Source organism: Oryza sativa, chromosome 2 (genome assembly GCF_034140825.1).
Source record: "Oryza sativa Japonica Group chromosome 2, ASM3414082v1".
In the NCBI taxonomy this organism is placed as follows: Eukaryota; Viridiplantae; Streptophyta; class Magnoliopsida; order Poales; family Poaceae; genus Oryza; species Oryza sativa.
This window is the reverse complement of record NC_089036.1, coordinates 1,252,431-1,277,693: the sequence shown is the minus strand read 5'-3', so window position 1 is coordinate 1,277,693 and position 25,263 is coordinate 1,252,431. Positions and strand designations below refer to the sequence as shown.

The 25,263-nt window shown below is 46.9% G+C and overlaps 2 protein-coding genes and 1 long non-coding RNA gene across 3 annotated transcripts; 1 reads left to right on the top strand and 2 right to left on the bottom strand.

Annotated features, from left to right (window-relative positions):
• The first annotated feature begins 4,615 nt into the window (after nucleotides 1–4,615).
• Nucleotides 4,616–7,254, top strand: LOC4328142 (L-gulonolactone oxidase 2). Its single transcript, XM_015769483.3, has 2 exons — nucleotides 4,616–5,466; nucleotides 5,966–7,254. The coding sequence occupies exons 1-2, from the start codon at nucleotides 4,657–4,659 to the stop codon at nucleotides 7,058–7,060; spliced, it is 1,905 nt and encodes a 634-aa protein (XP_015624969.2). The 5' UTR covers nucleotides 4,616–4,656; the 3' UTR covers nucleotides 7,061–7,254.
• A 9,330-nt stretch (nucleotides 7,255–16,584) lies between these two features.
• LOC136355060 (uncharacterized) lies at nucleotides 16,585–17,196 on the bottom strand. Its single transcript, XR_010739115.1, has 2 exons — nucleotides 17,053–17,196; nucleotides 16,585–16,940 (listed from the first exon to the last, which is right to left on the bottom strand). It is a non-coding gene; the product is annotated as an uncharacterized lncRNA (long non-coding RNA).
• Nucleotides 17,197–23,249: 6,053 nt separating this feature from the next.
• LOC9269709 (pH-response regulator protein palI/RIM9) lies at nucleotides 23,250–25,263 on the bottom strand. The gene is made up of 7 exons (XM_015769383.3): nucleotides 25,086–25,263; nucleotides 24,466–24,498; nucleotides 24,273–24,305; nucleotides 24,067–24,099; nucleotides 23,852–23,884; nucleotides 23,651–23,683; nucleotides 23,250–23,519 (listed from the first exon to the last, which is right to left on the bottom strand). The coding sequence occupies exons 1-7, from the start codon at nucleotides 25,177–25,179 to the stop codon at nucleotides 23,470–23,472; spliced, it is 309 nt and encodes a 102-aa protein (XP_015624869.1). The 5' UTR covers nucleotides 25,180–25,263; the 3' UTR covers nucleotides 23,250–23,469.

Below are 25,263 nucleotides of genomic sequence, written 5' to 3'. Positions count from 1 at the left end.
AAGGACGCCGCGTGGCCTTTAAAAAGCCAAACTCCATGCACGAGTAGAACGGAGATAGTCATTTATAAATTAGAACGGATAAATGTCACGCCCCGAACTAGTACCGACCGGAACTAGCCCGTGACGCTCCAAATTAACCTGTTGATCGATACCAGTCCCAGGAAACAGTGCTGGTATCACAGGGAGACAGAATATCACAGCAACAGCGGTCTCTTTATTATAGAGTAGGGATACAGTCATGTTGGGCTACGAACAGATCCCGAGCTCACAACTGTATTACAAAAGGGAAACGGAAGCAGGACTTGGACCAAACAACACAGGCGCGACTTGGGAACTAGGCCGAAACCCTAAAACTCATCGTAGCCGGCTTGCTCCTGAAAGAACTCCTCATCAGCAGGATCCGCTTCATCTTCTTCAGCAACTGGGGGGGTTTATTTATATAGAGCAAGGGTGAGTACGGGAGTACTCAGCAAGCCAAGGGAAAATAGGTGTTTAATGCAGGCTTCAAGGAAAGGCTGTTGTTTTTGCAGTTGATTTTATTTGAACTCTTTTTCTAAAAACAACTAAGTGAGTGCTTCTCAAACAACACGGTTGAGACGGTGCGTCTCGACCGGTCGGAGTATGTGCAATGTATCAGTCTTTAAAATTTAAAACAAGGTTGGCACCCGGCCAACAGCTTTTCAAACGGCCACCCGGGCCAACAACTTTCAAACGGCCACCCGGGCCTAGCTGATCCCATCAGCTGCAGATTTTTCAAACAGCGAACCCCTTTCCACAACAGCAATTTCACAAGCAGTAGTCAAACAAAACTACGCTAGGAATCACCTCACATCCGCCCATGACCGTGGGCACGGCTGTTCGAACAGTTTGTTAACCTCTGCAGAGGGGGTACACTTTACCCACACGACATTACTAACCCGGATCACCCAGCCCGTGGGGATCAGCCACGTCGGGAGACCTCCAAGCTTTCATGACAAGGCATTTCGAAAGCCGACACAGGTTTACCATATGCCGACGAGAGGGGTCCCAGACCAACAACAGGTTAGGTCCCAGACCATACTGTGCCAGGAAGCCCAGTGGTCCTCCCCGACACCACCCCGGCGAATCCACATGTCTCTCGACATCAAGGCTCCCCTGATAAGCTAGTTACTCAGCCAGGGGTGTCCCATTCCACCCATGTGGTCGTACTTGTCTTATGTTTGGATGAAATTCCAAGGAATCGGTCCTTAAGTGCGAGAACGGGAAAACCGTACACCCGGTACGTTCCCCGGTCCGCGGTTTTGGAAATTCATTTAGTTCACAAGCACCGACCCAGGTGTCGGGTTTTCCAAGTCTTTTGTAAAACTTAAGTTTTACCCAAGAAGTTGCTCAGATTTTAAATTTGAAGGCGCCCTTTGGTACTCGCACAGATTGCACGATTTCCGAGGCGCAACTGGGTGGTTACAAGGGAACATGGTATAACAATTAACAAAGGAAGGATCAATGCAACAAACTAGGTAGGTCCGCTAATCTGCCTTGCAGACGGGACAACAGATTAAGTGCGATCCTATCAATGCATAATATTTTGCAAGCAACATAATTAAATTTCAAGTATAGGCTCAAGATGTTCAAAGGTGGCTTGCCTTGCTCGAGGTCTGGAGCTTGATCCTCGAAATCCTCGCACTGCGGGTCTTCGGGCTCCGGAACTACACGCGAAACAGGACAACTCAACAAACGGCGAAAATGAAGCCCTAATAATGACCTCTAAGCGTGCCATTAGATAGATCTCGAGATTTGAGGAATTTTGGAAGCTGAACGGAGTCAAATGGATTTACGGTTGGGAAGGTATTGAATTTCTAAGATTATTGGATTTTTGGTCTAAAGGAAAATGATTTAATTAAATCCTTTTTGGAAAAGAAAAGAAAAGAAAAGAAAAGAGGGAGGGAAAATAGACTTTTCTCGGGCGGCTAGGGCGCGGCCCAAGAGAATTGGGGCGGTCCGGCCGAGCTAAATGGGCCGGCCGGCCCAAGACGGTCGCGCGCGCGGGAGGGAGGAGAGAGAGCCGGTGGACCGGGCTCACCGCGCGCGGTCCCAGGTGGGACCCGCTTGTCAGCGGCTCGGCTCACCGTCCGGAGGGAGTACGCGGCGCACGCGCGCGGGCGGGGGAGGGACGCGGTGCACGCGCACGGTCTGCGGAGGAACGGATGCGGCGGGCCCACGCGCAGCCTCACGGCTCGCGGTGGAACGCGCGCACGGGAAGGGCTGACCGGGGTCGGCCCGTCCCAACCTCAGCTGAGCTGGCGCCGACGTGGCGCCTACGTGGCTGCCACGTGGGCTGGCGGGAGGTAGACGACGACGCCGGCCGGAACGGACGGCGGACAACAGCGGCGAGCGGCGGAGCGGACCACGGCGATACCGGCGAAAACGAGCACACCGGGTGGTTGCACGAGACGAGGGGAGACGAGCCAACGGCTCGGATTCGCCGGAGGAAGCTTGACGGCGGCGAATCGCGGCGGCGGCAACCGGCGGGGAGGGAAGAGGGAAACGGCGACGAGGTCACGAGGGGCCAATTCCCGGCGGTGAGAGCATCTACGCGGCCACGGGAATCCGATGCTAGCGTCGGATTGGGCGGAGCTACGCCGAGCGAGGCTGGCGACGAGCGGGTGCTACGGAGCTCGAGCGGCGACGGCGGCGAGCACACGGCGGGCGACGGCAACGGTCGGGGCGGCGCTGGCTAGCTACGGGGAGGCTACTCGTGCTACCACCGAAAACTAAGGGGGGGAGATGGAGCGAGGAGGAAGAACGGAGGGAGGCATCACCGAGGTGAGGAGGGGCGCTGTGACGAGAGGCCGACGGCGCGGAAGTAATCTCTCCGGCCTCGGGCCGGGGAAGAGGAAGGAGAGGGCGCGGCTGAAGTCCCCTTCCGCGTCCTTGCTCGTGCCGGCTCCTCCGACACGCGCAACGACGAACGGCGACGGCGAAACAGAGGGGCGGCAATGGCGCGGAGGTGAATGGGAGAGGAAAGGAAAAGGGGGGGAGCTCGGGTTTATAGGATGGCAATGTCGGTTTGGGAACCGACTTAGGGCGGTCAAAGGAGAGGGCTAGCGCTCGGCGGTCGCGGCCAAAGCGGCGACAGGGAGGAGGGAGGAGGATGACGCCGGCGGGAGGGAAAAAGGGGAAAAGAGGGAGAGAAAAGGGGGCTTGTCCCCTTGCCTATTCGGGAAAAGGAGGAGGGAGCGAGGGCGTCGCGGCAGAGGGAGGAGGGAGGCTCTGCCTCCGTCCCTTGGAGGCTAGCGCGGGAGTGGCGGGGCCGAGGCGATGACGACGGCGATGACGGCGGGGCGGTTTGGAGCGGCGCGACGTCACGGGCGACAGGCGCGGGCTGGCGCGGCAGAGGGTGACGGCGGCGGCGACCAGGCGGTCAGCCACTCGGCACGCGCACGCGGGAAACAACGGGCGGCGCGGCTGGGCACGCGCGCTGGCTCGCGGGGCCGAGCGGCTGCAGGCGCGACAGAGCAGCGGGGCCGGGCGACGCGGACGGCGCAGACGACGCGGCTCGGGCGGGGAACCACGCGGGCGCGCACGCGAACGACGGTGCGCGGGGGCCGTCTTCGCGAGCGGGGAGCTCGCCAGGGAGAGGAGAAGGAGAGCGAGGGGAAAGGGAGGGGGCGCTCGGCGCGGTGCTCGCGCACACGCGCGCGCGGCGCGCGGGCGGGCGGGGCGGAGCGGAGCGGAGGGAGAGGGGGAGAGGGAGCGCGCCGGGGAAGGGGAGGGGGCGAGAGAGAGAGAGAGAGAGAGAGCGGGAGCGCGCCGGGGGAGAGGAGAGGGCCGGGGGAGAGGGGAAGATGGGCCGAGAGAAATTCGGCCCATCGACCCCGGGGGAGGCAAAATAGACTTTTGCGGAGGAATTGATTTGGGAAGGGTTTGGATTCGGGATTGAACTCGACGATAGATCGGGGATTTGAGATCTGAGATGGCACGGACACTAGACAACAAGCAAAGAAACAAATTTCGCAATTAGGGTTTTTAAGAGATAATTTTCCCGCTAGGCGCCACGACGGAACGGGCGCTACAATAAAATATCTTAATTAGAACACCCTTGAAAAGATAGGATTAGAGTATGTTCCATCATCTAAATTTATGTTGATATATTTTAAGCTGGATGGAGTAATTTCAAATAGATAAATTATCTTAAAACATTCTTGAAACGATGGGAGTAGAGTCAAATCGCTAAGGGTTTATTCAGATTGATGCCATTTTAAACCATATTTATTTATTTTTAGAGTTGTCAAATTATGTGCATCCATTTAGTTTCTTACCAAACTTTAATAAATACATATATAAAAAATGTTGTTAAAATTTAAAAAGGTTTATTTTGGCTTCAATATTAACAATGCCTAAGTAATTTAAGTTGCACAGAAGTGATGTGCACTTGTGTAATTATATATTTGACGTTTTATATCCGGGCCATAATCGAGAGTGTTTGACGTTTTATGTTGCTCAATGCATGGGTGCTGTTTGTTTTTTTCAACGAAAATCGTGCTTCGCATTAATGCTGTCCACGTGATGTGAAATCAATTTATGAACCAAAAAAACAAACTCTCCAATTCAAGGAAAAAGGAGAAATGGAAGGGCACCGCGTGCCTTTAAAAACCCAAACTCCATGCACGAAATGACATGCCCCATCAGCAGGTCACCAACCGGACAAGCAATCACGCACTACAGGCCAAAAAAATTAAGCTAACCATGCAGCAGCTGCAAGCTCGCCGCCGGCGAGGTGCACCGGGTGGTCGCCGGCGCATCACCCATGGCGCTCCACTCCTCGCCGCCGTGGCCGTGCTTCTCTGCGCAAGTGTTCGCTTCGCCGGCGCCAGCCCGCCGCCGGGGCCGGTCAGGTGCGCGTCGGGCACGGCCAACTGCACCGTGACCAACGCGTACGGCGCGTTCCCGGACCGCTCCACGTGCCGCGCCGCCGCCGCGGCGTACCCGGCGTCCGAGCGGGAGCTCCTCCGCGTCGTCGCCGGCGCCGCGGCGTCCAGGACCAAGATGAAGGTGGCGACGCGGTACGGCCACAGCGTGCCCAAGCTGGCCTGCCCCGGCGACGGCGGCGGCGGCGGCGGCGGCCTCGTCATCAGCACCGACGCGCTGAACCGCGTGGTCGCCGTGGACGCCGGAAGGATGGAGATCACGGTGGAGAGCGGCGTGACGCTGGCGGAGCTGATCGACGCCGCGGCGGGCGGCGGCCTCGCGCTGCCGCACTCGCCGTACTGGCTGGGGCTCACCGTCGGCGGGCTGCTGTCGACGGGCGCGCACGGGAGCTCGGTGTGGGGGAAGGGCGGCGCCGTGCACGAGTACGTCGTCGGCATGAGGATCGTCACGCCGGCGCCGGCGAGCGAGGGGCACGCCAAGGTCCGCGTGCTCGCCGCCGGCGACCCGGAGCTGGACGCCGCCAAGGTGTCGCTCGGCGTGCTCGGGGTCATTTCTCAGGTGCAACGAGTTCAACATTTCAACAGCTGGTTTTCTTCTCTCTCTATATAGTAATATTTTTACACAAAGATGCACACGCACATACTTCATCTATTTCACAAGACTTTCTAACATTAGTGCATTATCCACATTTATGTAGATATGAATCTAGACACATCTATATTAATATGAGCAATTTTAGAAAGTCTTACAAAACAGATGGAATATAATACACTCTTAAAATTAACTCAAGAAAATATAAAATCATCATTGAAATTTGAACACTTCTATTAATTAGATGCATTGGCCAATTTTTGTGAAGTTATTAATTAACGGAATTACTCAACAACTCACATGGGACATGGCATGTCCTCTCAAACCTTTACTACTCGTTTCTCATCATTGAAAGCAAATATCCCCGTACTGAGCAACTTAGTATTTAACCTGATTGTTTCATTAATTAGCCTGTTTTGTCTGTAAATACTGCTCCGTTAATTTTCGAAAGTTTGAATTTGATCAGGTAACTCTAAAGCTGCAACCAATGTTCAAGCGCTCGGTGGCGTTCCGGCGGCGCGACGACGACGACCTGGCGGAACGAGTCGCCGCCTTCGCCGGCGAGCACGAGTTCGCCGACATCCTCTGGCTTCCCAGCCAAGGCAAGGCCGTGTACCGGATCGACGACCGCGTGCCCAACACCACCTCCGGCGATGGCGCCGTCTACGATCTCGTCGTCTTCCAGTCGAGCCCCACGGTCGCCATCCAGGCCAATAGGATTGGCGAGGACGCCCTCGAAGCGACGGCGAACTCCGCCGGCAAGTGCCTCGCCGGGTCGGCGACGATAGCCCGCCTCGCCGCCGGCAACTACGGCGTCACGAGGCGCGGCGTGCTCCCGCCGCCGCCCGGCGCGGCGGTGGTCGGCTACCAGAACCGCATCCAGTCGTCGGGGTCCTGCCTCTCCGGCGCCGACGACGGCCTCCTCACCGCCTGCACGTGGGACCCACGCGTCAGGCACAACTCCTTCTTCTTCCAGTCCGGCATCAGCGTGCCGCTCTCCGGCGCGGCGGCGTTCATCCGCGACGTGCAGCGGCTGCGCGACCTCAACCCGGACGCGCTCTGCGGCCTCGAGGTGTACTACGGCGTCCTCCTCCGCTACGTCAGGGCGTCGACGGCGCACCTCGGCAAGCCTGAGGACAGCGTCGAGCTCGACCTCACCTACTACCGGAGCCGCGACCCGGCGGCGCCGCGGCTGCACGAGGACGCGGTGGAGGAGATCGAGCAGATGGCGCTGCGCAAGTACGGCGGCGTCCCGCACTGGGGCAAGAACCGGAACGCCGCCTTCGACGGCGCCATCGCCAAGTACCCGAAGTCCGGCGAGTTCCTCAAGGTGAAGGGCAGCTACGACCCCGAGGGGCTCTTCTCCAGCGAGTGGAGCGACAAGGTGCTCGGCGTCGCCGGCGCCGGCGGCGTGAGCGTGGTGAGGGACGGGTGCGCGCTGGAGGGGCTGTGCGTGTGCTCGGAGGACGCGCACTGCTCGCCGGAGAAGGGCTACCTCTGCCGGCCGGGAAGGGTGTACAAGGAGGCCAGGGTGTGCCGGCGTGTCGCCGGCGATCACTAGGGCGCGCGCCGCCGCCGCATCGCGCGCGGCAATACGAATATGGCTGTATTGGCCCATTGGATTTCAGGCCCGTTTTGGGTCTAGTTCTTGTGTAACGTGGCGTGGCCCACTACAGCCCACCAAAATATGTACCCGATTTTATCTCCCTTATTAAAATCAAACTATACATTAATAAGAAATCAAATCAAATACTACATCTGCAAGAATATAGATTTTTAAAAATTTTTTAACATTGCCCACATTCATATAATTTTTTTTTGCAGAGAAGAGCAAGAATATATTACTCAACCAACAAATCCTTATAGAGATACTGAAAAATTAAACTGCAAGAGTTACCAAGCCAAAACTTGGAGAGATGCTCACTACGAGCTTTGTGGGCTAGTATGTGACTAACTTGTTTTTGGATCTATTTATCTTTATATTTATATAGATATTAATGAATCTAGACACACATATATATGTCTAGATTTATTAACATATATATGAATGTGACAAAAGTTAGAAAGTCTGATAATATGAAACGGATGAAATAATTAAGTTCGCTGAGATGGAAGTAAATTGTTCCATATTGGAATAGTGGCTAGAATTAATTGCAACGACCCGTGATGGATCATGGATTAAGTGTAGTAACTAGCCGACGAAGGGGATGCGCTATGGCCCGGGCCGGTGCGTGCTACAGTGGAGATTAGTTACAAGTAAGTGCTGCACTTGTGTGATTGATTAAGGATGCTGTGTTGGATTGGAACTGCATCTCAGCTGGATGTAGGATCAGATCAGATCAGTATTAATTAAACTGAGCAGCATTTGCGCTGATTTTGCATTGGACATATATAGCACGTACACGGTACACGGCACACGTATGAATTAATAGTAAGACATCTTTATCTTCACAGGAAGGCATATATGTAGTACAGTACTTAACTTGAATTTAACCCATAGACATGATCGATAGATCGATCAGGCTCGCAAGTCATAAGACCACTAATTAATTCTTTATTTATCAGTAGTAAGTATTATTGAGGATAATAAGCTACTCCCTCCGTTACAGGTTATAAGACGTTTTAACTTTAAATAAAGTCAAATTATTTTAAGTTTAACCAAGTTTGTAGAAAAAAAATAGTAACATTATCAACCCAAGATAAATTTATTATGAATATGTATTCAATTATTGATTTGATTAAACTAATTTAGTATTATAAAAATACTATATTTTTTTATAAATTTAGATAAATTTAAAACAGTTTGACTCTGACTGACGTCTTGTAACCTGTAAGGGACGGAGTATATAGCTAGCGAGTCTGATCCGATCCAGTAGTCCGATGGGGGGCTAGCTAGCCGACGACTGGCGTCTGGGCGACGGTGGCGGCGTTGTCGTCGTTGAGGAAGACGAGGACGCGCTCGCCGTCGAACCCCGGCGGGACGCTCTCGCCGACGGTGTGCACCTCCACCCGCACGTCCGCCCGGTCGCGGTGGATCTTCATCACCGCCGACATGCCATCCCACCCCACCACCTCCGGCCACGCCGTCTTTATGCTCACTATCTCGCCGCCGCCCACTGCCGCCGCCGCTCTCCCCATCCTCGATCCTCTCGATCGCGATGTATATATGTTACAGCCTGATTCTCAATTAAGCTTGTAATAAGGTCGTAGGTGTGCTTTATATACGTACATGCAGATGGCATGGCATCACAACACCGGGATTAATTAACTCGTCGATGAGGAGACAATGCATATGTATCCATTGTGTTTTTTCTTGTTCGATGTGATCGAGAGAGATAGTATCCAGGCAATTTTTTTTAATCCTTTTTGACAGTTTAGCAATTTGGCATAGGTACATGATGAGTAGAATTAATTAAACACAAAACAGGAGAAATCAGAGCTAGTGGGTTCGGAGTTTTAGTTTCCGAACCCCCTTGACGTGCTTGTGGACAAATCGATGACCCCCCGCGCGCATCTGGTTAGCACGAGCACCTAGCTGAAGGCAGGTCGGCTCAACGGCGTTCGGAGTTTTAATCTCCGAACCCCTTTTGGATGTGTTTTTTTTTAAAAAAAATAAAATTATGGGAGATTTTTAGTGTCCTTGAGCCTGCGCGATACCGAATCTTGGCCATCCATCTAGCCCCACCAAACGGCTGATACAGCCTCGTACCACGTGGTAGTGCAAGATTGATCGATGCGGTATATAGGTGGGAGGGTATTTTTGTCTTTTTCGCGTTCTCTTCCTCATCGCACGCATCTCTTTCTTCTCCCTGCACGCGGCATCACAGGCAGGACGAGAGAGAACACCATGGATACGACGGAAGCAGTGGCAGCGGGGTGGATGCGACGGTGGCCACGACGGGATCGATGAGATGGTGGCCGTGGTGAGGTGGATCCGACGGCGGCACAACGGTGCCTTGGATGCGACGGCGGCATGGAGACGACAGTGAACAGCTGTGGCACGAGGTTGCGATGGAAGGGGATTATGAGCGGCGCGTTTCCATTGTAATTTGATCTCACTGTCGCTAGTCCCCGCTGTCGAACTTCGTCATGCTAGATTAGCATCACCGCTCCTCCCAGTTGGCATCCTTCCAGGTGCCTAAGCTATGCTTTTTCCCTCCGTCAACCTCCTTCGACTTGGATCAGCATGGCGGCGTCCGACACACTCGGCATCACGGATATCCAGGGAGGAACGATGGCCAGCGATGGAGGAAAGCTGCTACCGCGCCACTGCAAGCGAGGTGATCTGACGGTGCCGTTATCACCGTGATGGCCGGTGCGAGCTCTCTTCACGTACGCTGCTGTGACGAAGTGCGACACTTTGAAAGATCCAGTGAGAACAAAAAAGCTGTAGACAAAGCCCGCTTATTTTTTAAGCTCGATCCTACCCTTGCAAGATGAATGGTCTGATTTAGTTGGTACCTCTTCATATCTGGTACCTTCTCAAGGTCCGTAAAAAAGCTCCGTATGCTGAGGCTTTGTGTCCAGAAAATACAACAAGCTTATAGTTTAGAAGATTTTTACAAGCCTTAAGGAAGTATCGTAAACCAGAGAGGGTACCATCAGAGGAGTAGGGTAGGTATTATTTTTACCCTTGCACATTAGTACCTCCTCTTACATCTATTTAACACGTGGCCAGTATCACAAGGCATCAATCGAGATACCATCACGTACTTAAGAATGGTAAAAAGCTTTTAAAATGTACTCCCTCCGTTTCAAAATGTTTGACACCGTTGACTTTTTAGCACATGTTTGACCATTCGTCTTATTCAAAAAAACTTTGTGAAATATGTAAAACTATATGTGTTCATGAAAGTATATTTAACAATGAATCAAATGATATGAAAATAATAAATAATTACTTAAATTTTTTGAATAAGACGAATGGTCAAACACGTACTAACGAGTCAACGGTGTCAAACATTTTGAAACGGAGAGAATATATATATTGCGCAGCCAAGCATGGGTGATGGGCATATATAGCTAGCCGACGACGGGAGTCCGGGAGACGCGGATGTCGCCGTCGACGAAGATGGCGACGCGGGCGGGGTCGTGCTCCGGCGGCGGCAGGTCGTCGCCGTCGCGGAACATGTACACCGTCACGTCCGGCCTCTCGTCGATGATCTTCAGCGCCGCGTAGAACTCCGGCCACCCCACCAACTCCGGCCACGACGACTTCAGCCGCCGCAGCTGCTCCGCCGCCGCCACCTGAGGATCGCCGCCGGCGGCCGGCATGTCTCTGCCCATTCTCTAGCTTAATTCAGTTTGTACCCAAATCAACTGAGATTGGTTGAGTCAAATGATCAATATATCTAGTGTCTCTCGCTCGAACTTATATATAGCACGTACACCTCTTGCATTGATCATTAATTAATTAATTTACTGATCATAACATAGAGCATGCTTACTAAGTGTATGTGGACGTTGGCTAGATCGATGTTAATCATTTGATGATTACTATGGTTAATACATATATATCGCGTATGCCGCCCTCGATGAGTGCCGGAACTAACGACATCTTCTCCTACACACATACCGCTATTTTATTATAGTGATTCGATTGTTTAATAAATGTTGTGATAATTATATATCCAGCCGTTGTTACTAGCTAGGCTGGGTAATTAAACTTCCATTGACGAGCATATACTCCATTCTCTAGCTATTCCGTGTAAACCAAAGATATATATAGAGAGAGAATTACATTATATTCCATCTTTTTTAATATATAATGTTGTTAATTTTTTTAAGATACGTTTGACTGTTTGTCTTATCAGAATAATCATGCAATTATCATTTATTTTATTTATTTTGATTTATCATCAAATGTTCTTTAAACATGGCTTAAGTCTTTTTATATCTAGAAAAAAATTAGATAAGATAAATGATATATTAAAAAAAATCACTAGTATCAATTACATAAGAACTTAATAAGGGTGTAAATTAACAAGTCTCACTACGTACCAAGTCACCAATCGGTGACTTACAATACGTACGTTCGTTCCTGTACAACAATCGGCACACTCGAAATAAGCATGCAACATGCATCCCGGTCGTTTTGCTTCTCATCTTATGTTTTCTTGCACTTCAATTCGTTACCTGTGAGCAATGAGTACCTGGGCGGTCGTCCCCCCTCCTGGTTCAACACTCTACTCTGCGTAGAAATCCTACATTTCTTTAATGGAAATGGAGGGATATGCCCTTTGCTAAATTCTGGATCTTTTTATTCCTGACCATCCAAGAGGTATAATCGAGAATTACACATACGTGTTGAGTAAGATACGATGAATAATGTGTCCTAAATGTACTCTCATATCTCGTTCATAATTTTTTTTAAGTGAAATATCTCGCTCACAAAAATAAAAGGAACATATATAGCACGTATTGACCAATCGACCAGAACTACTGCACGCGTGTAAACATGCAGCCATACACAGATACAGACGGATACAAGCGTGCGCACAGCTACACAGCACAACACCTCGTGCTACAAAAAACTCAATACTAATTATGAATCTGGACTCGTGCGTGTTCAGAGACCCTAGAATTGATTTTTTTTCTTTTATCTTATGTGTAATTAATTATTTCAGTACTAGACGGCTAGCCGGCGTGGCTAGCTAGAAAGCTTATTAGCCGACGACGGGTGTCCTGACGACGACGGTGCCGGCGTCGGAGACGATGATGACGCGGAGGTCGTCGTGGTCCGTCGGCAACTGGGTGCCCACCATGTAGAAGGCCACGTGGACGTCCGGCCTGTCGCGGTTGATCTGGAACGCCGCGTTCAGCTCCACCCACCCCACCAACTCCGGCCACGCCGTCTTCAGACTATCCCCGTCGCCGGCCGCCGCCGCCCTCCCCATCTCTCTCTCTCTCCCTCAGAGGATGATCGGAAACACTAAACTAAAATAGCTATCAGTGTGTTTAATTAGGTGATGTTGAGATTATGGGCATATAATGATTTAATTTATTCCATAAATAAGTCATGACATTACAGATGAAAACTAGCATGAACGCATCATTAGATCTACACATGTAAACTACGCAGAATAACATGAACAGATCAAATATGCGCAACATATTGAACACGTACCGAGGTGACGAAAAGACCGGCTGCTTGGTCGAAACTTTTCGCAGGTGTCTACGAAGGCACGAAACACGCGAGCGAAGAGGAAGGCGAGCCGTCGCGAACGAACAGGGAGCAGTCGCGCGAAGCGCTTCCCAAAAACCTTATTGCCGCCTTCTCCCGGTGCAGGACGTCAAAGGCAGAGGTTCCGGAGACCTGCTCTCCCGATCGCTGGTGCACGCCGGCGAGCGGGATGGAGTAGTCTACGAGCGACGGCGCAGTACAGAGTAGAAGGCAAACCCTAGATTGATTTTCGCATATATTGCGTGAAGACGGCGGGTCGGTTTATATAGAGAAAGGTCGCTTGATCAGGGCGCCCGCACGATCTCTACTGCGCGTAACCGAACCGGATAAGTCGCGCGTAACTTATCCGGACTCCACGCCGTTTGCACGCATCGGATTTTTCGGAACGTTTCCAAAACAAAAACGAATCCGAATTTGCAGCAAAACAAAACTGCAAAAAGAGGCTGCATCTGCGCAAGGGTGAGGAGCCAATTTTTCGGACCATTCGACGCGTACGTCGTGCACGCGCGCCGCCTGCCCTGCCCAGGCCAGGCGAGGCGAGGCGAGCGAGCGCGCGCGTGTGTTTCCCCTCTTCTCTCCACCACACATGCTTCAAGTGGCTAGGAGGGCATCCTCCCTTTTAAGGAGGTCCCCCTCTCCTAGAATAAGCAAGGTGGTACTAAACTCCACATGCATGCCATCCCATGAGGTGGGCTTTTGTGATTTTCCAAAGAATTAATCTTCGAGTGGGCTAAGACCCATTCATTAATTCCAACAATCCCCCACCAAATCTCAAAATCCCACTGAGATTTGCCTTTTCCAATGTACTGTTTATATACCAGCGGTTCGATGGAGACCAATTAAGGTTGAACATCCACCTAGAACTCCAAGCTACACTTACTCACAACTTGAACAATGGACTACGCCTTGAATTGCAAGTCTTGTGCAAGCAAGTTTCACTCAAAGTCTTATCTGGTACTAGACCGTCTGTAGACTACCCCTCGGGTGGAGCGTATAAGTCATACTCCTAGGTCTTTAGTAAGCTTCCTAGAAGATTCACCCAAAATCTTCATGGACTGCGACCAACAGTCAAGCTCACAAAGGTGAGTTCCTTCAAGAATGCTCTGCAGGACAACATCTTTGCTAATTAAAGCCAACAGAACTCATTAAGGCATAGCCAACCTGCCTTGCAGCTCACGAGAGTATATGCATCTTCACTTAGAGAGGGTATATATATTGGTACTCTCCTCTAGTTTATTAATGGTTTGTTCTTCCCAGGATCTAATTCACGGGATCTCCGATCACATAGACTGGGTTACCACCATAGTATAACTCACATGGGTCTCAAACCCATCTCCTTCGATGCATTGTCTATCACATTTCGTGATAGTCCCTTCGTGAAGGGATCTGCCAGGTTTCTCGCTGTTTGGATGTAATCCAACGTTATAACTCCGGAGTTTCTTAATTTCCTGACAGACTTCAATCGTCTTTTCACATGTCTAGACGATTTCATATTATCCTTAGAACTATTCACTTTGACAATTACCGTTTGATTGTCACAGTTCATAAGGATAGCCGGCACCGGTTTTTCAACAACAGGCAGATCCATTAATAGATCACGCAACCATTCTGCCTCAACAGTAGCAGTATCCAGTGCCGATAGCTCTGCTTCCATGGTTGACCTCGTCAAAATTGTCTGTTTGCAAGACCTCCATGAAACAGCACCACCACCCAGTGTGAAAACATATCCACTAGTGGCTTTGATCTCATCCACATCAGAGATCCAGTTAGAATCACTATAACCCTCCAGTACCGCAGGATACCCAGTATAGTGAAGCCCCAATTCCACAGTACCTTTCAGATAGCGCATTACTCGCTCAAGCGCACGCCAGTGATCATCTCCCGGATTAGAGGTAAATCGGCTCAACTTGCTCACAGCAAAGGAGATATCAGGCCTAGTTGCACTAGCCAGGTACATCAACGAGCCAATGATTTGGGAGTATTCCAGTTGATTCCTAGCAATTCTCTTGTTCTTGCGAAGCGACAAGCTAGGATCATAAGGTGTTGGAGAAGGCTTACTATCAATGTAGCCAAAGCGATTCAAGATCTTCTCCACATAATGAGACTGCAAGAGTGTAATCCCATTCTCACCTCTAATTAGCTTAATGTTTAAAATAACATCAGCTACTCCCAAATCTTTCATATCAAAATTTTGAGACAAGAATGATTTAACCTCATTTATCACCTCAATGTTTGTCCCAAATATCAGTATGTCGTCAACATACAAGCACAAAATAACTCCCTCACCCCCACCATGGCGATAGTACACACATTTATCTGCCTCATTGACTGCAAAGCCTGCAGATGTCAATGTTTTGTCAAATTTCTCATGCCATTGCTTAGGAGCTTGTTTCAGACCATACAAAGACTTCAACAATTTGCACACTTTGCCTTCTTGACCTTCAAGTACAAACCCATCAGGTTGATCCATATAGATCTCCTCATCCAGCTCTCCATTAAGAAAAGCTGTCTTAACGTCCATTTGATGAACGAGAAGACCATGTGAGGCTGCTAGGGAAAGTAGCACACGAATTGTGGTCAATCTAGCAACAGGTGAGTAAGTGTCAAAGAAATCTTCGCCTTCTTTCTGAGTATAGCCCTTAGCAACAAGCCGAGCCTTGTACTTTTCAATAGTACCGTCAGGCCTAAGCTTCTTCTTGAACACCCACTTGCACCCCACAGGTTTACACCCATAGGGTCGCTCTGTCACCTCCCAAGTCCCGTTAGCGATAATGGAATCCATTTCACTACGGACAGCCTCCTTCCAGTAGTCTGCATCAGGAGATGCATATGCTTCTGAAATTGACTTAGGAGTGTCATCCACGAGGTACACAGTGAAATCATCACCAAAAGACTTAGCCGTCCTTTGTCTCTTACTCCTTCGAGGAGCTTCACTGACATCCTCCTCAGAGACAAGTTCATGTGTATGTTCAGTTTGTTCTGGTGGTGTGATTGAACTGGGAATTATTTCAGAGGGTTGGTTCGAACCACTATGTGTATCCTTCATTGGGAAAAAGCTCTCAAAGAAGGTAGCATCACGAGACTCCATAATTGTACCAACATGCATGTCCGGTACCTCGGATTTAACTATTAAAAATCTATAGGCAATGCTATGATGAGCATATCCCAGAAAAACACAGTCCACAGTCTTAGGTCCAAGTTTGCGCTTCTTCGTTATTGGTACATTGACTTTCGCCAAGCACCCCCATGTGCGCAAATAAGAAAGTGATGGTTTTCTACCAATCCATATCTCATATGGTGTTTTGTCCTTATTTCTGTTAGGAACTCTGTTTAACACATGATTTGAGGTCAACAATGCCTCCCCCCACCATGCCTTAGGCAGTCCCGCGGTGTCCAACATGGCATTCACCAAGTCAGTCAGTGTGCGGTTCTTCCTTTCAGCAATCCCATTAGACTCGGGAGAATAGGGAGGCGTCCTCTCATGTATGATGCCATGTTCCTCACAGAATAAGTCAAACTCGTTCGAGAAAAACTCTCCACCACGATCAGACCTAAGCCTTTTTATCTTTCTGTCAAGTTGATTTTCAACCTCTGCCTTATAAATTTTAAAATAGTCTAGAGCCTCGTCTTTCGTTTTCAACAAGTACACATAGCAAAATCTAGTAGCATCATCAATCAATGTCATGAAATATCGTTTTCCACCCTTCGTCAACACCCCATTCATTTCACAAAGATCTGAATGTAGGAGTTCTAGTGGTGCCAAGTTTCTCTCCTCGGCAGCCTTGTGAGGCTTGCGAGGTTGCTTCGATTGCACACAACTATGGCACTTAGAACCTTTGACAATGGAAAACTTAGGAATTAAACACATGCTGGAAAGCCGAGACATCAAGCCAAAATTAATATGACATAAACGTGAATGCCAAACATTAGCCTCATCATCCACACTGCCACAAATATGGTTCACAGACTTATTGCAGAAATCAGAAAGGGAAAAACGGAACAGGCCTCCGCACTCATAACCTTTACCAATAAAATATCCATGTTTAGACACGACTACTTTATTAGACTCAAAAACCAACTTAAATCCGTCTCTAGTCAGACGGGAGCCACTAACAAGATTCCTGTCGATAGAAGGGACATGCTGCACGTTCTTCAGCTGCACGATCTTTCCCGAAGTAAACTTCAGATCTACCGTGCCAACACCATGAACAGAAGCATGTGACCCATTCCCCATTAGGACGGTGGAACCCCGTGCGACCTGATAAGAAGAAAACAATGAGATGTCAGCACAAACATGTACATTGGCCCCAGTATCAACCCACCAATTAGTAGATTGATTAACTGAAAAAACAGTAGGTAAATTACCATACCCGCTTCCATCTCCAGTGTTGCCAATGGTCACATTAGCAGACTTAGAAGTCTGCCCTGCAGGTGCCTTCATCCCCTTGCGTTGTGGACACTTCCTAGCCAGATGACCAACTTGGCCACACACAAAGCAAGTCCTCTCATCCTGATTAGGATTGTTGTTGTTCTTCTTCTGCTTCTTGAAGTTGGTGGTCTGCTGAGCTTTGTATTTCCCCTTGCTCTTGTTCTGGGCCTTGTGCACAACATTGGCACTGGACTGCCCACCATCGCCCTTAGACGCGGCATCTTTTTCCCGAGCTTTCTCCTCAACATCAAGAGACGCAATCAACCCCTCAACGGAGTATTCCTGTCTCTTGTGTTTGAGTGCAGTACCGAAACTCCTCCAAGATGGAGGTAGTTTTGCAATAATGCACCCGGCCACAAATTTGTCGGGTAAGACACACTTAAGGAGTTCGAGTTCCTTAGCCATGGTTTGTATCTCATGAGCCTGTTCGACTACAGAACGGTTGTCAGCCATTTTGTAGTCATGAAACTGCTCCATGATATACAGATCATTGCTAGCATCAGTAGCACCGAATTTAGTATTCAGTGCATCCCACAACTCCTTAGCGTCGGTCATATGCATATACACCTCGACCAGACGATCGCCAAGAACGCTAAGAATGCATCCCACAAAGAGAGTAGTGGCTTCCTCGAATTGCTTCTGCTGTTCAGCAGTAAGAACTCCTTCAGGTTTGCCAGTACTCACCCAGAAGCATTTCATAGCTGTCAGCCACAGAGTGACCCTGATCTGCCATCTCTTAAAATGCACACCGGTGAATTTATCCGGCCTCAGTGCATCGGCAAAACCAGCCATAGTAAAATCACAGTGCCTATAATAAGGTTTTTGGATTGTTGAGATTATGGGCATATAATGATTTAATTTATTCCATAAATAAGTCATGACATTACAGATGAAAACTAGCATGAACGCATCATTAGATCTACACATGTAAACTACGCAGAATAACATGAACAGATCAAATATGCGCAACATATTGAACACGTACCGAGGTGACGAAAAGACCGGCTGCTTGGTCGAAACTTTTCGCAGGTGTCTACGAAGGCACGAAACACGCGAGCGAAGAGGAAGGCGAGCCGTCGCGAACGAACAGGGAGCAGTCGCGCGAAGCGCTTCCCAAAAACCTTATTGCCGCCTTCTCCCGGTGCAGGACGTCAAAGGCAGAGGTTCCGGAGACCTGCTCTCCCGATCGCTGGTGCACGCCGGCGAGCGGGATGGAGTAGTCTACGAGCGACGGCGCAGTACAGAGTAGAAGGCAAACCCTAGATTGATTTTCGCATATATTGCGTGAAGACGGCGGGTCGGTTTATATAGAGAAAGGTCGCTTGATCAGGGCGCCCGCACGATCTCTACTGCGCCAGGCCAGGCGAGGCGAGCGAGCGCGCGCGTGTGTTTCCCCTCTTCTCTCCACCACACATGCTTCAAGTGGCTAGGAGGGCATCCTCCCTTTTAAGGAGGTCCCCCTCTCCTAGAATAAGCAAGGTGGTACTAAACTCCACATGCATGCCATCCCATGAGGTGGGCTTTTGTGATTTTCCAAAGAATTAATCTTCGAGTGGGCTAAGACCCATTCATTAATTCCAACAGGTGATTAATCAGCTTAGATAGGGAGTGATATGATGTGTGGGCTAGATGGCTAGCTTGGTCATTATTTATATAGGTCAATTGCATTGCCTACATCGCCCAGTTAATTGTTATTGGCTCTCCTAACTTGTTTTATTACCTTGTTGTACCCGTATTACTGGTTGGGCTAATCAAACGATATGATCAGTAGCTGATTTATATTTGCTGGTTTTGTACTAAGTAAAGATGAGGTGATTAATATTTATGCTTTAAGTTAATTAGTGAGTACTAGAAATGCCGGCGATCGGACGTGGTCAGAGGAAGCGAACAAGCGAGAGTGGTGGCGTTTCTGTCAGTTAAGACCAGATACTCATCAATATCAAAATATAACAATTTAGTATTAAATAAAATACAACCAAATATAATATTTTGAGATAGAGATAATAGAACGTAATGCACTGATGATAAACATAAGATAGATGTTATATTACAAGTACATAACTTAACATCCCAATCAAATCATCTGTGACAAAGGCCTCCAACCAAAATCAGATAGGCACTTAGGCACCGTCACATAGGCACCCGGAGAGGCTCACCTCAGACCTCATTGCCGAACCTATCACCGATGATCCTCATGACTATTTTTCATGAAAACACACATAAAAGATTTTGAATATGCCAGGGAGGGCCGTAAAGTATGAGATTTTATGAACTTGAAAATGCTGTAGATTTTACTTAACGCATACTACTTCCATCCTACTTACTAAGGTGTGGTCTTTGCGCGTTCGCGAAAAAAACTAAGGTGTGGTCTTTAGAACTACTTGACTTTGAATTTCTCAAATACTATGATGTTTGTAGCAACAAAATCATAATTATATTAAAGTAAATTCAAATACCAATCAAAATACTATTTTTAATAAAAGAAATCTAATTTATAAAATATTGTTGGTTAAATATTTAAAGATTTAAATTTTAAAATATGTGTATGCCTTATTAAGTGGGACGGAGGGAGTACAAGCGCGGTGAACTAGATTTTTACTTTGTTTAAAATATGATTTTCGCTTAAATAGTCATGTATGTTTTGTTTGTAAAATAACATCATTCTGTGGTGTTTGCACTAATTATATTTGAATTATTAGCCTACCATTAATATGTCTATAAAATTCAGTTTCTGACGTCTCAAGAGAAAATGGTTCTATACTCTCCTGCTTTCATCCACCGTCCATCAGCAAGCAGTCCAGATCAAGGATATGCCGCTTAATTGCCGCATCTACATATATATGTCTGCCGATCTCGATTGATTAAATTGGTCATGACTTAATTGGATTAATTGGATGCATTAGCTGGAGTATGCAAGAATATGCATCAGCAGGCGGCTAGCATTGCTACTAGCAATGCAACCTGACTAGCTATCTAGCTAGGACGAATTGAATTATTGAAGATACCAATGTTCCGGTACCGATTTATTTATTCCATGATATACATGCATGTTAATTTTGAGTTGCTGTTTGCTTCACACACAGAGAGATGATCGATGCTGAGTCTGAGATACGCATAAATACAGTACAAATGGAGCATAAGGCAGGCGTACGTGCCTTATCATACATACTACCTCCATATTTTAAATGTATGAAGCCATTGATTTTTTTTCAACGTTTGACCATTTGTCTTATTCAAAAATTTTATGTAATTATCATTTATTTTATTGTGACTTGATTCGTCATCAAATGTTTTTTAAGTATGACATAAATATTTTTATATTTGCATAAAATTTTTGAATAAAACGAATGGTCAAACGTTGATTGAAAAGTCAACGATGTCATACATTAAAATACTGAGGGAGTATATTAGTAATTAATTAACTGATGACGGGGACCTTGACGACGATGAAGTTGTTGTCCACGAAGACACGGACGCGCTTGGGGTTGAACTCCGGCGAGACGACGGCGGCGGCGTCCCGCAGGAGCACCTCCACCGCCACGTCCGGCCTGTCGTTGCTGATCTGCGTCACCGCCAGCGGCGCCAGCTCGCCCAGCACCTCCGCCCACCTCACCTTCTTCTTCTCCATTGCTCCTTCTTGTTGTTAACTCCGGCCTCTCTAGCTGACCTAATTAGCTAGCTGATGATCCGGCGATCCAATTATAATATATCTCGAATTTTAATCACGCGTAACGAGATGGGGAACATTTATAGTTCATAGGAGGATAGGATATCCACTGGAAAATGCGAAAGCCATCTGCATCTGCATTGCTAGAAATTAACCTTGTGTTGTTTACATACCCATATCGATCATCGTCCATCGGTATCACACCATCTCGATCGATCGGTAGCCCCGTCGCCCAAGAACATATTGGCGATCGATGCTTTTGGGAACGACGTTCGTTTCAGGCTGGTACCTCCCGTACGTGTGGGCGATTTTGATAGGTATATTTGTCAATAAATTATTTTGCCTAAAATTTGGGGTTTCTGCGCAGCCGCTCCGATGATGCTCTTCAGAACAGAACATATCCATGCAACTGACCCGGCTGTTTGATTGTTTGTTACGTACTAATTAAGCTAGTGGTACTAACTATAGTACACTAGCTAGGACAGATGCAAATCATCAAATTAGGAGTTACAACCAAAGCTTGCTCCGGCAACGGTGACATGCCCAATGCAAAATCAGCAAATGCATCCATGCTCGGCTTAACTCTGATCTGATCCTATATATACCAGCTTAATCAATAGCACAAGAGCACACACTTGCATGCAACTAATTAACTAGTTATCTCTGCAGCTTGCTGGTAGAAATTAAGTAGAAAGGGCGCAGATCGAGGATGAGCAGCGAGAAGAAGGCGTCGTGGCCGGAGGTGGTCGGGTGGCCGGCGACGGCGGCGGTGACGCAGATCAACGGCGACCGGCCCGACGTCTCCATCGAGGTTATCCCCGACGGCGCCACCGTGCCGCCGGGCTTCGACGCCAACCGCGTCCGCGTCTTCTTCAACGCCGGCGACGCCGTCGGCCCCGTCATGCGCACCCCCTTCGTCGGCTAGTTAGTTAATTACTCCGGTCGGCGCCATTAATTCGAGCCACTATATTGTACTGTTCCTTCCAATTTGCAACCATTTTACTCACATATCCTCAGCGAACTTATTTGATTTCTTAATTACTCCATATATGGTTTGATTTGATTTTTAATATAGAGGAAATAAAGTTTGGTATAAAAAAAATTGCGTACACTATCTGCAAGAATGTTACCGACGGGCGCAGCAGCCAGCATGCAGGGGATGCGTAGCGCAGGGCATATCGTTGATTGTTGTTGCTGGCATAATCGATCTCTCTATAGAACCTGAACTGGACAATATATAGAGAGAGAACTTTTGCAAGTTCTTTTTGCCCCCAAAACTTTAAGGTTTGTGATCATCGGATCACATCGAGATATGTGCATAAAGAGAAAAAAAATGCTAAAAAGAAATTTTCACACATACCAAACGTAAGATTCCGGTGCTAAGTAACCAAATCAGAGTTGAATTCAAGTTTTATATAAGTTATATCGTATTTACCGTGTAGTTACAATGCAATTACATTATAGTTATAATGTAATTATATCTGAAACTTTGAGGTTTGTGATCATCGAATCACATTGAGATTTGTGTATAGAGAGAAAAATTGCTAAAAAGGAATGTTGCATAAAGAGAAAAATTGCTAAAAAGGAACACATATCAAACGTAAGATCCTGGTACTAACTAACCAAATTATAGTTGAATATTTATAAGCATTGATTCCATCACTGTGTTCATCGCATTGCCTCAATGCTTCTACTGGTGCGCCGTGAATTTGTTCTAGCACCCAGTTAGCAGCAGCAACAGCGGCAACCCTCACCATCGCAATCTGATCGATCGATTTATGGTGAAAAGAAGAGATTTGGTTGATTGGTGAATGTGTTCTGATGATCACTATCTGCCGGGATGCCTGAATTTACTGAACATCGATCTTACTCTCCGGAATTCTGAATGTATACTGCTTGCTGCTGATCGATTTATACAATGTCCAACCATTTGCTGTGTGATTAAGTATTTTTCCGGTCGAGATTGGCAGGCAGCATTCAGATCTATAGTGTACTCCTCAGTAGTTAATTGGGTAATTTGGAACCATGCCATTATAATTTTTTAAAGTTTGAGATATGCCATTGTTTTGTTTACTGAGCTCTCATGTTTGGTGAATGCAGAAAGCTTCGCATTGCGAGGGGTGATTCAGGTGAACTGTCAACTGACCAAATGCATATACACACGTCGATTGGCGCATTGTTGCTGAAGTGACGAAGTTTTTATCAAGTTTCTATGAAAATATAGCAACATTTTGAACACGGAATAAACATATTATCAAAATATATTAAATATTGGTTTTAATAAACTAATTTGCTATTGTAGACATTGCTAATTTTTTTATAAACTCGATTAAACTTAACTAAGTTTGAATATAAAAAATTAAAATAACTTGTAATATGACAGACGAAGGGAGTTTTTTTTAATACTAAAATGGACTCTTTCTCTCTCTCCTAGGAACAAGTGAAATAAAGAAGCAAGATGCTTAATTACATACGTACACGGTAGACCAATACATTATACAATACTTGTACAAATTCCACACATAATTTTTCAAACCATGCAACGCCGATCAACTAGATCGTACGTATTTATTTAGAATACACTGTATATATCTGCATACATAGACAGATATATTCATCCAAACTTGGGCTGTATATTAGCTGGTGGACTGGATCATGAATGCTTTGCTTGCTTCATTGGCCCAGTTAGAGCTATGGGCTTCCACCGCCGTTTCTAGGGACAGAATTGTAGCCACTCCTTCCTGCATTATCACCAGGCCATATGTCAATTGTAATAAATGCAAAAATAAGATAAATTTGAGTTTAGTTTCTGCACAAGTTAATCAGCAAGTGCGAGCTCAAGTTGGGTATTTGCATCGTCCTCGGTTCATACCATTGGGATTGACCGAATTGTAGCCACCCCTCCCTACAAGGACAACAAATTAAAATTATTCATTGTACACATGCAAAATTTTCAAAAATAATTCAGAAACCATTTTATATTTCACGTTAAGTATTAGGGAATTTTTAGAGGAAAAAAACACATCAAAGAGGGGGCTTTATTGAATTGGGTTTTCGTAAATACGGTTCATACCATTCGGATTGACTGAATTGTAACCACTCCTTCCTACAAAGACAACAAAAATATTTAATATACATATGGAAAAATATCTATAGCAATTTAAAAACCTATGTGTTATGGCGGAAAAATGGGATATGCACATAAATAACTTTGAGTTTAGTTTATGTGCATATTAATCAAGTGAAGGCTAGCTATAGTTGGGTTTTCGTGCCATCCTCAGCCCATACCATCGGGATTGACTGAATTGTAGCCGCTCCTTCCTACAGGAACAACAATTAAACACGATTAGTATAAATACATATGTAAAATTTCTAAACAACTTAAAAACATATGTATATATGGTGTAAAAATGTGGAAAATTTAAGAGCAAAAACACATCTAAGTGGAGGCTTAATTAAGTTGGCTTTTTGGCTTTTTTTTTTACAGTGCATACCATCAGGATTCACTGAATTGTACCCACTCCTTCCTGCAAGAACATCAATTAAACATATTTAGTACATACATGCAAATTGTCTAAACTACAACTTAAAAACATATGTATGCATGTGTAAAAATGTGGAAATTTTCAGAGGGAAAACACATCTAAATAGAGGCTTAATTAAGTTTGGTTTTCGTAGTTCATATACCATCGGGATTCACTGAATTGTAACCGCTCCTTCCTGCATGGACAACAAAAGGTTATTTAAGTATACACATGCAAAATTTGTAAACAACTTCCCATATACATATGGTGTAAAAATGTAGAAAATTTAGGAGTGAAAACACATCTAAGGGCATCTCCAAGAGAATGCTAAACAGGTTACTAAAACATAAATTTTAGGAATTTGGTGAAAATCAGCCCTCCAACAGACTCCTAAGCATGGTCCCAAAATTTAGCCACCTCCAAAACCAGGACCAACCTGAACCAAATATTGGGCAACTAGAAGCGCTCCCAAATTTTAGTCCTCTCTTGGAGAAGGGGGTGTATTTTAGGCTAAATATGTTTTTGGCTGTCCCCAATACATGATTTTTGGGAGTTTAATTTTAGTCATCTATTGGAGATGCTCTAAGTGTAGGCTTAATTAAGTTGTGGGTTTTTCGCGGTTCATATACCATCGGGATTCACTGAATTGTAACCGCCCCTTCCTACGTGGATAACAAAAAATATATTTATTACACACGTGCAGAAGTTTCTAAATGATTGCTTAAACATAGAGAAATGTTCACAGATAAATTAGCATGCATGCAAACATACGCGGCTAATTACCTGCTTCGACGGAGATGGTGTTCATGGTGCAAAGCAGAGCAGCCACAAGCAGGAGCATCAGGCAAAGAGTGAAAGAGTATTGCTTCCTCATCATCTCTGATACCCTGCAATGCCTCTGCAACTCTACAGATTTTTCTTCTTTAATTCAGGTAAGATCTAGTTGCAGTTCTTGCTGTTT

Coding starts and splice junctions, on each gene's coding strand:
- LOC9269709 (XM_015769383.3), bottom strand. CDS start 25,179: ATGATGAGGAAGCAATACTCTTTCACTCTTTGCCTGATGCTCCTGCTT. Junction 24,499..25,085: donor CACCATCTCCGTCGAAGCAG/GTAATTAGCCGC, acceptor TTGTCCATGCAG/GAAGGAGCGGTTACAATTCA. Junction 23,520..23,650: donor CAATTCGGTCAATCCCAATG/GTATGAACCGAG, acceptor GTGATAATGCAG/GAAGGAGTGGCTACAATTCT.
- LOC4328142 (XM_015769483.3), top strand. CDS start 4,657: ATGCCCCATCAGCAGGTCACCAACCGGACAAGCAATCACGCACTACAG. Junction 5,467..5,965: donor TGCTCGGGGTCATTTCTCAG/GTGCAACGAGTT, acceptor GAATTTGATCAG/GTAACTCTAAAGCTGCAACC.